This window comes from Aquarana catesbeiana, linkage group LG04 (genome assembly GCF_042186555.1).
Source record: "Aquarana catesbeiana isolate 2022-GZ linkage group LG04, ASM4218655v1, whole genome shotgun sequence".
In the NCBI taxonomy this organism is placed as follows: Eukaryota; Metazoa; Chordata; class Amphibia; order Anura; family Ranidae; genus Aquarana; species Aquarana catesbeiana.
This window is the reverse complement of record NC_133327.1, coordinates 314,476,206-314,490,391: the sequence shown is the minus strand read 5'-3', so window position 1 is coordinate 314,490,391 and position 14,186 is coordinate 314,476,206. Positions and strand designations below refer to the sequence as shown.

At 38.9% G+C, this 14,186-nt stretch overlaps 1 protein-coding gene across 2 annotated transcripts in view; it reads left to right on the top strand.

The window, feature by feature from the left end:
* The window catches only part of IMPG1 (interphotoreceptor matrix proteoglycan 1), a 439,262-nt gene that overhangs the window by 116,100 nt on the left and 308,976 nt on the right, over positions 1 to 14,186 (top strand). For both annotated transcript variants that reach the window (XM_073626835.1, XM_073626834.1), the window contains exons 5-7: positions 5,390 to 5,460; positions 8,103 to 8,185; positions 12,705 to 12,854. In XM_073626835.1, coding sequence (XP_073482936.1) covers positions 5,390 to 5,460; positions 8,103 to 8,185; positions 12,705 to 12,854 — 304 coding nt within the window. The remainder of the gene's footprint in view (positions 1 to 5,389; positions 5,461 to 8,102; positions 8,186 to 12,704; positions 12,855 to 14,186) is intronic.

Here is a 14,186-nt window from a genome sequence, read left to right as displayed (position 1 = left end):
CTCCCTATGTACTGCAGGCCACATTCACATTCTAGCATGTACACGACACCTGCCATATTACATGTTATCAGCTCTTTGATTTGATAGCCTTTATTAGTGGAAGAGGCCTAAAACCCAATTTGCTTTAAAATGGGCCAGTGCTTCTGGACAATTCTTTCAAATTTCCTATACTGAACGTTAAAATCAAAAATCATTCTCGTGTTCACTAATGAACTTTTAATAGACTTGGGGGCATTAGACACCAATATCTTCCTATCCAGGTTTCGAACTGTTTCAATCTCTGTCTAAAGCAAGCTTGTCTGACCCCTTCTGCAAAAACTGAGTAGACAAAACTTGAGCAATTTTGCCTTAGGTGTATAACTTGTCCCCTGGGGATATTACAAAGCCACCTGCTATGGTGGCAACTCCCCATTGGAATAAAGGCATTGCGGTCTGTAGGTTTGAAATGGTTAGTCATTTTGACCCTATCTCCCTCCTTTGATATATCCAAATCCAGGAAGACCATTCGGTCAGCACTGACATTCCAAGTCAAAACTATATTTTTATTGTTGGCATTAAGTTTCTGCATAAATGTATGTAAGTCCAGACTTGTCTCCATCCCATACCATGATGAGATCATCAATATACCGCTGGTAGCAGACAAGCTCAGGGGGTCTGTTCTTAAAGAAGGCTTCTTTCTCCCAGTGCACCATGAAGAGATTGGCCACACTGGGAGCAAACCAAGCCCCATCGCTACTCCCCTGGTTTGAAGATAGAATTGTCTGCCATACCAGAAGTACTTCCTCGACAAGCAGAACCTTGGGCTATCATTCAAAAAGTTCTTATGTCTTCTGGATAGACCAGATGTACTAAAGGCCCACTGCACTGAGGATTAGGCATCCTCATGGCCAATAATGGTGTAGAGAGAGCTTACATCAGCCGTAATCAGGAAACTAGAAGAGGAGACTGTTAAGTTTTTGAGAATTTGAATGATATGCTTTGTATACTTCAAAAACACATCTGTTTTAATGACCAGGGGTTAAAGAAAAGTGTCTATGTATTGACCCAGCATTGAAGAGTCAATATCATTCACTATGGGCCTCCCAGGTGGATTGACACTATCCTTATGAAGTTTGGGTAAAAAATAAATTATAGGTGTTCCCTCTCTCAATCCCTCTCTCATGTTTCCCTCTATCAATCAAGAAGTGTAGCTCTTCCTTGAACTGTAGCATGGGGTCCTTAGTCAGTACTCTATATGTATTGGCATCACTAAGTAAGTTCTCCATTTCGTTCTAATAATACACCTTACTTAACACAACCAGACACCCCCCTTTGTCCGCTGGACGTATCACCAGATCCTTCCTGTCCATTAATGATTCTATACCATTCTTAATGTATGAAGGATCATTAACCCTTTGTATCGTAAGTAGTTCTAAATCCTTAACAATCATATTTCTGAAGGCATCCAAATGCTTAGTGTCTGCATTAAAGACAGACTTATTTTGAAGGTTAAAATGGTAACTAGGAGGAACTCTTTCTGGTATAGCAACAGTCCTAGTGGCTGGGTTGGACAAAAAATATTTCTTAATGTTCAAACTTCTAATATATTTTTGCAAATTGATGTATGTTTGGAACTTATTCAAATTGCGAGTCGGAGCATATTTCAAACCTCTATCTAGCACCCAAATCTCCTCTTCATTTAGAGGTGTGCCACTGAGGTTATAAATCCCGATCCCTATTGGGGTTTACTCTTTTGTATTCTCCTGCCTCCTCTCCTTCCTCTCTTGGGGCCTTGTTGTTGTAACAATGAGAACCGATTATGGGTGGATAACTGGTTCCCATATTGTTGTGGGAACCTACCTCTACTGGGATAAACATCATTATGTTCGGAATCCTGTTGGTAATTACTCTGATAGTGATTAGAGCTATTACCTATATTTGCATAAGCCCCATTGTGTTCAGGAACCTGGTAGTAATTACTCTGATAGTGATTAGGGCCATTATAGGGTTCATTGTTCCCAGAGGTTGTGTTTTGTTCATAATTCCTATAGGAAGACTTGTGTGAAGACTTGTGGTAACCACCCCTTCTACCTCGCTCTCTATTATTTATCCCCCTTTTATTCTGAACCACCTGATACTGGCTATTGTTCTGGGGTGCCCCAATATCATCATATTCAGAGTAATCATATACATATACATTATTCTCCCTCGGTGTGGGTAAAGGTATATTGGTGGTCTCCAAATTGGCAGGACCCAATTGGGTCTGTGTCATAGTTACTTCTACAGGCCCCGTTTGCCAGTTAAATACATTCCCTTTTCCGAAATAGTCTAAATCTCTAAAAAAAACTTTCTTTTTCTTATTTTGTATCTCTGAATCCCATTTAATTAATCTGTTCTTGAGTTCAGCAGATAATCTCAAGAATTCCTCAGATTCCTTATGGGGTTCAATTATATTTTTTGAGTTCTCTAATCTGAGTCTCCAGCGCCTTCATTTTTCTCTGTTTCCGTAATAACATCATCCATGAGGCCATCATTGAGGAGGACATCCCACCTTAAACGTCTGGGGATCAATTTTTCTGATAAATACTGTTCAAAGGAAATTATATCCCACCGTGTTTTAACTTTTTTTTTTAAAACGTGCCCTAATTTTCTAAAGGTGTGGGTAAATTCATCTCCTTCTCCTGTAGATTGGTTTCTGGAGAAAATATCCCCAATTTTAATCTCTCTTTTCTCTAGATACTAAAATACCTCCATATTTTGCCACTAAACTGTAATATATTGAAAACTGATGAAGGTAAACATATGGGTTCAGTCAGCGCAAAACCAAAATAACAATCCTATCGTAAGCAGCTGAACACTCAAGGTCAATATATAGCAATCCTTGAATAAGTACATAAAATAGAAAATAGTGCAGCGCTAAAAACAAAAAAAATAACACTAAAAATACATTTAGGTAATATCTGACAAATCAAAGCCATATAAATAGTTCCAGTTCATATAGTATGAGAGCCAAAGATGACCTAAAAGATGACACCAAAAGGTAAGAGTAATCTGCTATGTATGGGAATGCATACAATGAGGAGGCGGCACCCTAGCACTGGGGATACAGTGCTTTGTTTGTGAGTAACTTTTTTTACCTTAATAAAAGATGCTTTTAGTTAAAACAGAGAGCACTATGTATGTTTTATTGATTTTACATGACTACTATGTTCCCATCAACTGTGTATGAGAGTGTCACCCCGTTGCTGCACTAAAGAGGCTGGATTCCAAACCTTGGACCGTTTAGAGGCAAACTTTCATCTTTGATTACCTTTGTGGGGAATGCTTGAATGACCTATCTGTTAATTCAGAGGTCTACAGTGTGAGGTGAGCGGCCTGTGTATACGGTGGTGGATGTACTAATAAATATGCACATAAATTGCAATATTTTCCGAGCACCCTGATCACTACTGAGGAGATTACTAGTGTCATCTTTACATCATCTTTGGCTATCATACTATATAAACTGGAACTATTTATATGGCTTTGATTTGTCAGATATTACCCTAATGTATTTTTAGTGTTATGTTTTTTGTTTTTAGCACTGCATTATTTTCTATTTTATGTCATTTCTTTTTACGCCCTGAATTAGTTATTATAGCGCTGCACAGTCATAACACTGTATATGTATGTACTAACTGAAAATGGAAGTAAACCTCCTATTAATACAAATGTATACTGTCAAGTAACAGCGGTGGCTCACACCAAAGGGAGCAATTTTCTAAGGAAATGAATAAATACCTATTGTGAAAGAACACTATCACTGTCAGCATCAGGTTGGATAGGTCATGAGGTGGGCCTATGAGATACAACAGCAGTTTTGGTGCACACTGCGTTAGTAACCTATGTACTTTTAGTGATAGGATATATAGTTATTCCTGCGCTACCATGTGTGAGAGGATGAGGGTGGAACTGCTGCAAGCACTGAATAAGGGTCAGACCATACCCATAAGGAGAATGGAGTTAGATGGGGGTTGGTGCTGCGCTGTCCCCAGCAGAATAAAAGAGTGTGCTGCTACCAGCACACTCTTTTATTCAGCTGGGAGCAGTGCAGCACCAACCCCCACCTAAACCTATGTACTTTGTCCTTTTTTCAATGCTACATTCACTATATCTGGGAGACCAGATATAGTAAATGCACTTCCTGGGTTTAGTAACACTTTAAATTATCAAATATTTGTAACTCTTTATCACACCCTAAACTGAAAAAACTCAACTTCTTCTACTTGGTGGCAAATTTAAAACAAGGACAGCTTCCAGTGGTGGTCCAAATTCTGATGCTTGACCTGTCAAATGATTTTAAGTGATAAGTTGATACGTTAAGATATTAACTAACAAGAAGAGCTATTTTCAGCCCAGGTGTGAGATGAACCTCATATGACAAAGTCTATTACTTCCAAACTTGCTTTAAAAAATTAGCTCATAAAATGTCTTCCCCTTTGTGCTCTCTTCCCTCACTTTGCATGGAGATCAATAGCACATATATTCTTCATTCACCTCGTGCCAAGGTGCTAGGTGTAATCCTGGACTCTGACCTCTCAATTTAGCCCTACATCCAATTACTGTCAAAGTCTTGCCACCTTCAATTCCATAACATTTTCTAAAAATGTCCCCGTCTTTTCACCAGTGATGCCACCAAGCTAATAATTCACCCACTTTTTGCCTTTCAACTAATGCAACTCCCACCTCCTTGGGCTACATCTACACAGTCTATCCCATATTCAGTCTATAATAAATGTTGCTGCCAGACCCATCCAGCTTACATACCCACACACCCCTCAGTTCTTCCACATACAAAGTCATGCACAACTCTGCCCCAGATACATGACCAACCTCATCTAAAAGTATTACCCAAACCGCTCATCGCTCCTCCCAAGACCTACTACTCTCTAGCTTCCTTGTCACCTTCTCCTATGCTCGTGTCTAGAGTTCCTCTAGGACCTCTCCTTTTCCCCAGAATACCCAAGTTCAAACTGTTTGGCTGTCTTTTTCTGTCTGCCCTTAGGTAGTCACTGAAAATGCATGTCATCAGGGAAGCCCATCCCGCCTCTACCTAACAACTGGAATTTGAATTCTCACATAACCTATTCCCACACTTACCTTTTGTTTCACTTGCCCTTCCTTTTTCGATTTCTAAGTTCTCATAAGTAGAACCCTCTTAACCCTTTTTTCTTTTTTTATTTATATTGTAACTGTACTGTCTCTCTGTATTTTGTAAAGTGCTGTGCACACTGTATAATAATTGTAATGATAAGATATTTGATTTGTGTATATACATTTTAGTGAGAGGAAATGCAATGTAAATGTTATACATAAAATAGGTTATTACCAGATGTGTGGTTATTATAGGATTTTCTTTATTATTATCCAGGAAGGATGTGGTATCTACTGAAGAGACATCCACTCCAGTAATTTCTGAAGAACCTCTTATAGTTACAACTGGTAAGCAGAAAAAAAATTGCAACTTTTCAGTTATGTTATTTTCAAATAATAAAACTGATGTATAACAATAATAGTTAAAATATTTGATAAGTAGAGTCTGTTCTGCACTTAACTTAGTTTAGCCATGTTAAACATGACAAATGTGATGTGCTGTTTTTTTACATTACTATTGTAGTATTATGCCTGCTGTCTCTCTTCCACAGGGCTAAATCCATTTAGTAACTGACTCTTTGTACTGTCACAGTGACAGTCTAAAAAAACCTAGGCTGTACATTAGTACATTAGTAGCTGATTTATTAAAGAGCTAAGTGGAACCTGTGAATACTCTCTATATACCTATAAAGGCATATACAACCATTACTGACCTGTTATCTATCATCTGTAGGGAATAGGAATACCATCAGGCTTCATTCACATTTTCCTCAAGGAGAAAAATGTGTGTAGTAATTGTGCAGGTAAAACAAATTAATCAAAACAGCAGCTGGCAGTCACACAACAGAACATTAATGTAAAAATAACAGAAACTAAAGATTGCCACACTAAAGAAAATGGTATGACACAAATTTTATATATATATATATATATATATATATATATATATATATATATATATATATATAAAAATCCAAAATAACAGTGATCAGTTCAAAAAGAAATCCAAGACAGATAATTCCACTGGCTGCTCTCTGTTATTTGCTCCCAGGTGAAATTCAAAAAGGAGAAAAATGCCAACATAGCATAAATCCGTGATGGTTTATTGAATAACACAAATCCAACCGAACATGGATAAAAAATTGCAAGATAAAAACAATCTTCAGATCACATAAGAACCAGCGTGGTGAGAGTAGGCATAGACTCCACCCTACTAGTTTTGTCATAACTGATGTCATCGGGGGGTGAAAGACAGAGAGCAGCCAGTAAAATTGATATTCTTATCATCCTGTCTACATCCAGAGGATAGATTCCTTGTATGAACCCACGCTTTACTAGGCTCCTATAACGTGAAGTCTAGTTATCTGGTAAGGGTACAACCTTTCTGTTGTCACGGTGGAAGGTGCAATCTGGGTGGTTAATCATTTGGTATCTTTGAGACATGATTATTCATGGACTTCTTATCCCTCTTGGATTTCTTTTTGGACTGATCACTGTTATTTTTGGATTGTTATAGATTGTTTTCTTTATATATATTTATCTCATTATTGTTTTTGTCATAACAATTTCCTCAAGGAATCAGCATATTTGGACAATCAGGATTTACAAGTGTTTGCATTAAGCCGCAGTCAGCAGCCGGCATAAATCAAAGACTGGCTTACAAATACCGCAGCTGTATGCATGTAACTCCTTCCAAGTGGTTACATGTGTTTAGGGACAGGTGAGTGGACCTGAATGCAGACTGTCCCTAATCAGATGTAACAGCTCAGATGTGCGGCACCTGTTGGGCTGCGCAGGCTGCTGGCCACAGATGAAAACAAGCACCTGGGGATTTGGGTCACACAAATGTTTCCTTGCAGTGTGCGTCCATTTGAATAAAGCCTACTAGTATTCTAAGCCCCATGCAAACTTAGGGCAGTTTCACACTGAGCAGTGAGAGCATCAGCGGTAAAGCACTTTCACACTGGAGTGACAAGAGAGGAGCTTTACATGCGCTATTTTTAGCTCAAAAAAGCCTGTAGAGCACCTCAGTGTGAAAGTAGCCTTATGGTGAAAGCCTAAGGCCATATTTCTCCAATTACATCTACCCCCTTTTTAAAAGGGAGATCTCTTTGCCTTTCTCTAGAAATTCTAATCATATATATAGGTTTGTAGTTCTGAAGATTCAATGTGGTTTTCTTTAGTTGGTTAAAGCGGAGGTCCGACAATTTTTTTTTTTAAAGTCAGCAGCTACAAATACTGCAGCTGCGGCTTCACTTCCTGGCTCCCTACTGCGCATGCACAGGTCGCACTGCGCAATCCCAATGGTCCCTGCTGTCTCAGGGACCCATGTGTCTCCCAGCAGACAGCGGAGGGGGGGGAAGTGCCGTAGAACCCCCACAGGGGTCTATGTCTGGAAGTGGGTGCAAATACCTGTATTATACAGGTATCTACACCCCCCTCCCCCCTGAAAGGTGCCAAATGTGACACCGGAGGGGGGGAGGGTTCCGAAAAGCGGAAGTTCCATTTTTGTGTGGAACTCTGCTTTAAACTCAGTAGGCACCTGTCTTTTTTTCACATGACTAACTATGAAACTACTGAAAACCTGGATAGCAAGATCTATATATAAAGGGAATCGGTCTTCAATATTTATGTTGATTGGTTTTCATTGTACGCCTTTTTAAGTTGCCATTTTTCTAGAAGTTGAAATTCTGAAAAGAAGTGAGCAAATGCATAGTTCTTTTACTCTAAATAAAAAACTAGCATCTTACATTGCATCTACGAAGAAGAAAAATCCTAGCCAGAGATCATGAAACTGCTTGGGGACACATAGATACAAATAATTTGATATAAAGAATGGCGAGGTCACATAATTACAGAGCACAGAGCACAAACGAAACCTAAAAGACATTTTTAATATCGTTTTATTACATTTGTTAAAGTTGGCAGGAATGCGGCAAACAGGAGTGGACTAAGAGGATTTCAGAGCTTTCATTGCTTTTATTTTCCAGGCTTTCCTCATTCAGTATCTCTTGTTACTTCAAATGATACACCCTACAATGAAATCGTCAATGACACAAAACCATTATCAGAGGTATGCTAGTGTTGATAAAGTATAAAAAAATTCAATATTACAAAAACATCAGTTCATAATGTATAGTGGAAACTAACAAAATACTGTATGTTAAATGTTGTTATGATTCACAAGTGCCAGAAAAAAAGGCTAATGCCGCGTACACACGAGCGGACTTTACGGCAGACTTGGTCCGGCGTACCGGATTTCGGCGGACAATTTGATCGTGTGTGTGCTCCAGCGGACTTTGTTTTCTCAAAAGTTGGACGGACTTAGATTTGAAACATGTTTCAAATCTATCCGACGGACTCGAGTCCGGTCAAAAAGTCCGCTCGTCTGTATGCTAGTCCGACGGACAAAAAGCCACGCTAGGGCAGCTATTGGCTACTGGCTATGAACTTCCTTATTTAAGTCCGGTCGTACGTCATCACGTACAAATTCGTCAGACTTTGGTTGATTGTGTGTAGGCAAGTTCGTTCATTCAGAAAGTCCGTCGTAAAGTCCGTTGAAAAGTCCGCCGGGCAAAGTCTTCCGTAAAGTCCGCTCGTGTGTACGCAGCATAAGATTAACTTCAGCTGGGGCACCACCACCTATACACTTACATAGTTACATTTTTAGACTACCTATACGCTAGAATGTTTTAGAGACAAATGATCTTTCATTTAGACACCATCCCCCGGTGTGTCCTTATGCTCGAACGGCAGTAAAGCTCGGTAAAAGCAGAGTGAATCACATAGCGCAATATGCTTTTATATAAACAATCCCCAAAATAGTAAAATGCGAGCCTACATTATGAAGTGCTAATATGCTAGCATCAACATGTACAGCATATCACTCGGAAAAAACACAGATCCTCCACGTCTCGACATGCGTTCCACCAACATGCTGTACATGTTGGTGCTAGCATATTAGCACCTCAAAATGTAGGCGCGCATTTTACTATTTTCGGCACCTGTTTATATAAAAAGCATATTGCGCTATGTGATTCACTCTGCTTTTACTGAGCTTTACTGCCATTTAAGCATTAGGAAACACCAAGGGATGGTGTCTAAATGAAAGATCATTTCTCTCTGATACGTTATACCTACAAAAGGATTTGAGCATACGAAACCTCCTATATTTAGTTATCTGGTGAGTTTGTATTTCTCCTACATGAGTGATGGTGGAGCATGGATAACTAAGAGTACCTGTCACTACACAGACTTGTTTTCTTCTTTGGTGTTTGGATTTTTCAACTGAGGATTTTCTTATGCTTTGCTTAACTAATATTGTTTTGTGTGGTATTCAATATGCACTAATTGTATGATTTGTGTTAGCACCAACCGTTTTATATTTGTAATTTTTTTGTAAGGTGATATATTCACTTGAAAAAGGGGCAGCTCTACTCAATATTCACAGCACTTTATATTGTTTCCCATAACTTTTTGTTTATTTAAAATTACACGATGCTGAATTTACAGTAAAAAGCTTGACTGAGCTGTCAGAAAACAGAGGGGGGAGCTGAAGTTACACAATGCATAACTCAGTGAGGAGAGCTCTGAGAGCTGATTGGAGGGAGGGGACACAATCCTCTTCACATAGCACACAGGTAAAGAGCTGAGACTGTTAATCACAGGTCATGCACTGGAGCACCTTCCTCTGTCACCTTTTTACCTTATGGTGTCAGGAAAACTAGTCAGAAGTGGTTCATGCAGATAGCAGAGGAATAAGGCAACGAACAGAAATGACACTTAGTGCTCTGGATTGAGATAAGTACACACTATAGAAGGATATGCTTTGTTCATATTTCATGTCAGGGGTTTGCAACCACTTTAGGTATTAACTACTAAAATCTAACAAAGGGGAATGAAAAACGTTTACATTTAGAGTTATAAGGGGGCAGAACCACTGTGACGTATTGCTGTCTGTGTCTCCGTTTAAAGGGAGAGTAAAGCTGGCCATACATGGTTCAGTTTTTTCCTTGAGCCTGTTGGCTGAACAAAAAAAAACTGAACTGATTCCCCCAATTATACATTCGATGTGGAAGCAGGAATCCTGTGTCACTGTTTTCTTACAGCGGGACTCCCCCACTGTCAGAATACATAGATCAGGGCTGCAGCTGATTGGATGCATGTACTGATCGAGTGAAAATTTACCAACAAGCCAGTTCATGATAAGTCAATTGATAGAATGACTTCTCATAAACAGAAACAGCCATACATGGATTGAAATTTGGGCGGTTCAGCAGAAACCAACTGAATTTTGATCCATGTATGGCCAGCTTTACTTTCTCTAATCATTCTGATCACCAATGTCACCAGGAATGACTCTAAAGTGAAGTAAATCCAATTTTGCCATGACGGCAGAAATAGAGAGAAAATCTTTCAATTGGGACACATGTTGCTGTGACAACTGTTTAGGTGGGGATATCCTTCAAAACTGGAATGCTATGGGAAGTCAAGGGAAAACTTAGTAATGAGACACGGAAGCAAAAAAAAAAAAAACTGGCAGTGTAGTATCTAACCCCTTCCTACTTTATATAAAATGAAAAAAAGATTTTGGCTTTAGATATACTTTAACCCCTAAAACACAATCCTATGCCTACCACTAACCAAAATCCCAAATGCTAAAAAAGGCCAATTTTGTGTACTCACCTCATTCTTTGAAATGCACATGCATCATGTAGTCCCCTGCCAAAAGCATGCAGCACCAGAGCAAATAAATTTGACAAATTTGTTTCTGTGACTAATTGCTATGGATCACTTCACTGTTTACATTTTACCAATTTCTGGACTTATTTACTGAAAAGGATTCCAAACCAGGTGGAAAATGACTGCTTAAAGTGCTTAAAATGCGTCCTACTTTTCTGTAGGAAGACCTTGAAACAGTTTAGAATTTAGGATTTTGTGTTTAAAAGCATAACAAGGTTTTGTCAATAAAATCAGTCAATACATAAAATAAAAGCACACAAATGCATAGAACAAATGCTTCACTGACATGATGATTTATGAAAACCATGCTTACAGGATATTGAATTATTACACTATAATTCAGAATGGTGAAACTGTTGCTCAGTCACAATGCATAATATAGAACGTGAGCTTTAAATAGTAACAAATCCATAGAAACACCAGCAGACTGACAATATGTATTAACACAAGGTTGTAATCAAGCAAACAGCTAATATTATCAATGAGTTATTTTGACCTACTTTTTACAGAAGTACAGTCGCTATTATTTAGCTATGAACAAAGATGCAGCAATTCTATTTTATTGCATGGCTATGCTTTTATTAAACAAATAGATGCTGTCTATCTGAGTTTCAAACATTTCACCAAAATCTTGTCAGTTCTCCATTTTTCTAAGTTTGTGAAGGTGTGCATTACTGATTGCATGGATTTCATATAGCGACATGATTGAAAACCCACATATGCCCAGTTGGAATAAAACAAAAAACAAAGGAAGAAAGTAATTTAAGAAGTGAGACTTTCAGGATACAGACATTTTATAAAAAGAATAAAACTGGGTATACACTGAGTTTTTTCATTCAACTTTGAAAAAAAAATATTGATGAACTGGACGACTTTCGATACGTGTATACCCAGATTTAAAAAAAAAGTATTGATGAACTGGACGACTTTCGATACGTGTATACCCAGATTTTAAAAAGTATTGCCACACCATCTTCATAGAAAAGAACCCGGCTTGCTATGATGAAAACCACTATTACGTGATTATCATTTGCTTTGTTTTAGATCAGTCCATGGGCGTCCGCTGAACTTTTTTCGGGGGGGAGCATCATTTTAAGGTCATGTATTGCAACTTGCAATACAAAAAGATGTACACAGTGGTGTTGTGGCACAGGCACTGCTGTTACCTGTGGTTTTTAGCGAGGCAGTGTATTCTCTGTCGTCTCGGCCACTGCACGCCATGCACCTGTGACCTGTGGGAGGAGCCGGTGCCGTGCCGTGCCGGCCGGATCGGCATAGGCACAACATACATTTACACAGGCAGAGGCAGGCTGAGGCAGCATCCAATCACGGAACAGCCGGGTCACGGTGATGTTAAGCAGAGGCCCGAGCGGCAGAGCCAATCTGATTCTCGGGCCGGAGGTGAGGAGGGAGGGACGGATGTGTAGTCGGAAAAGACGGAGAGCAGCCCCAGGCCAGCAGCAGACTTTGAGAAAAAAGTCCACGGCTGCCGTAGAGGCGGCCGCGGCGGCCATTACAACACAGGGGGCAAGTATCTTCACTCTGACTTCAGCACTCTTATGATTCCAGGGGGGGCAATTGACCCCCCTTGCCCTATGGTGCAGATGCCCATGGTTCAGTCAGAGTCACTTATTTATGTAAAGGAGAAAATTCAAATAAAGACAAATCCAAAAAATCTACTTAATGGGCAACTTTAAAAAAAAAAAAAATCTTTTTTAATGTAAAGCTGAATTTTCAGAATAAACCCTTATTTCACAAAAAAAGCTTTGGGTCCAGTACAAATTTGCACATTGGAGTGTTCACATGTAGTCATTTTTACTAATTATATTGTTTCTTGCATTCCTGTATAGGAGACAGATGTTGCCAACATAATTCCAGAAACGCCAACGCAACAAATAGTAGAGTTCAGTGTTACTCTCAACAATCAAGAATTTACAGCTGAGTTAAGTGATCCAAATTCACCTCAGTATCAAGGATTAGCTTCAGACTTTCAGCGCCAGGTACGTTTTCAACATTGCAGAGCATTTCATATTTTATGTCCTTCTTTACATTGGTCACAGTGGTTAAATGGTTAGCATTTCTGCCTTGCATCATTGGGGTTCTTGGTTTAAATCCAGGCCAGGGCACTGTCTGCATGGAGTTTTCATGTCCCCCCTGTGCTTGTGTGGGTTTCCTCTGGGTACAGTAGTTTCCTCCCACACTTTGAAATTAAACTAAGAATGCAAGGACCTTGAAGCACAGACTAATGCGAATGTGCAGTATGTAAAGTGCTGTGTAAATTGTTGCCACATTATAATTGCTTTTAATAAATAAATACACTATTCAGTTGCTTTAATGACATAATTGGCTATAGTCCAAGGGATCCAGACTCCATTAGAGGCTCCATTTGAATACTTCAAGCACTTGCACAGGCGTAACCAATGACCGCCATGTTGTTGGTAATATGATAATCTCCAGGTTACATCCAGGTTATCATTTTTCATTAATAATTTGAAGTGATGCCTTCAAGATAGCTGTAAAAGACAAACAAAAATATTTAGGTTTAGCTTTTGTCCAATCGCTATAAACATAATGTATAAATAAATAGCAAAACTGTGAACTGATTTCCTCCCTCCATCTGCAGGAGATTTGGAACGAGTCACTAGTTATATGGTTAGAAAAAGAAGGCTGATAGCTTATATGGGAATATTTTATACTTTGGTTGGTATATTTATTATTTATTGTTTTTTAATTGTGATTGTTGATTTTTTTTCTATTGTGATATGTTATGTGTTTTGTTCTTAAGGCACTGGTTTTTTAGGAGTATAAATTGAATTTTGTTGTACTTTTGTGCAATATTAATAATTCAGTAAAAATAAATACCGCATTATGGCCACTCAATGGATCTGACAATGATAATCATACTATAAACAATACACTTATCATTTCTTGAGCTTGTGTGAATACTGAAAGAAGTTTTACAGTGTAAAAACAATAAATAGAAGTCAGCAGCTACAAATACTCTAGCTGCTGACTTTTAATAAAAGAACAACTGTCCAGGGGTACAGCGATGTCCTCACCTGGGCCCGTTCTTTGCCTGTCTTCGGGTCCCCAGCACCTGCATGTTTACTGTAGGAAGCCAACTGTGACCCCTTGGGGCTTCACAGTCAGCTTGCCACTTCGTATGTGTGAATCACGCTGCACTTTGAAATTTATTTTATTTTATTTTATTTATTTCAAGTACTTATATAGCGCCGTCAATTTACGCAGCGCTTTACATATACATTGTACATTCACATCAGTCCCTACCCTCAAGGAGCTTACAATCTAAGGTCCCTAACTCACATTCATAC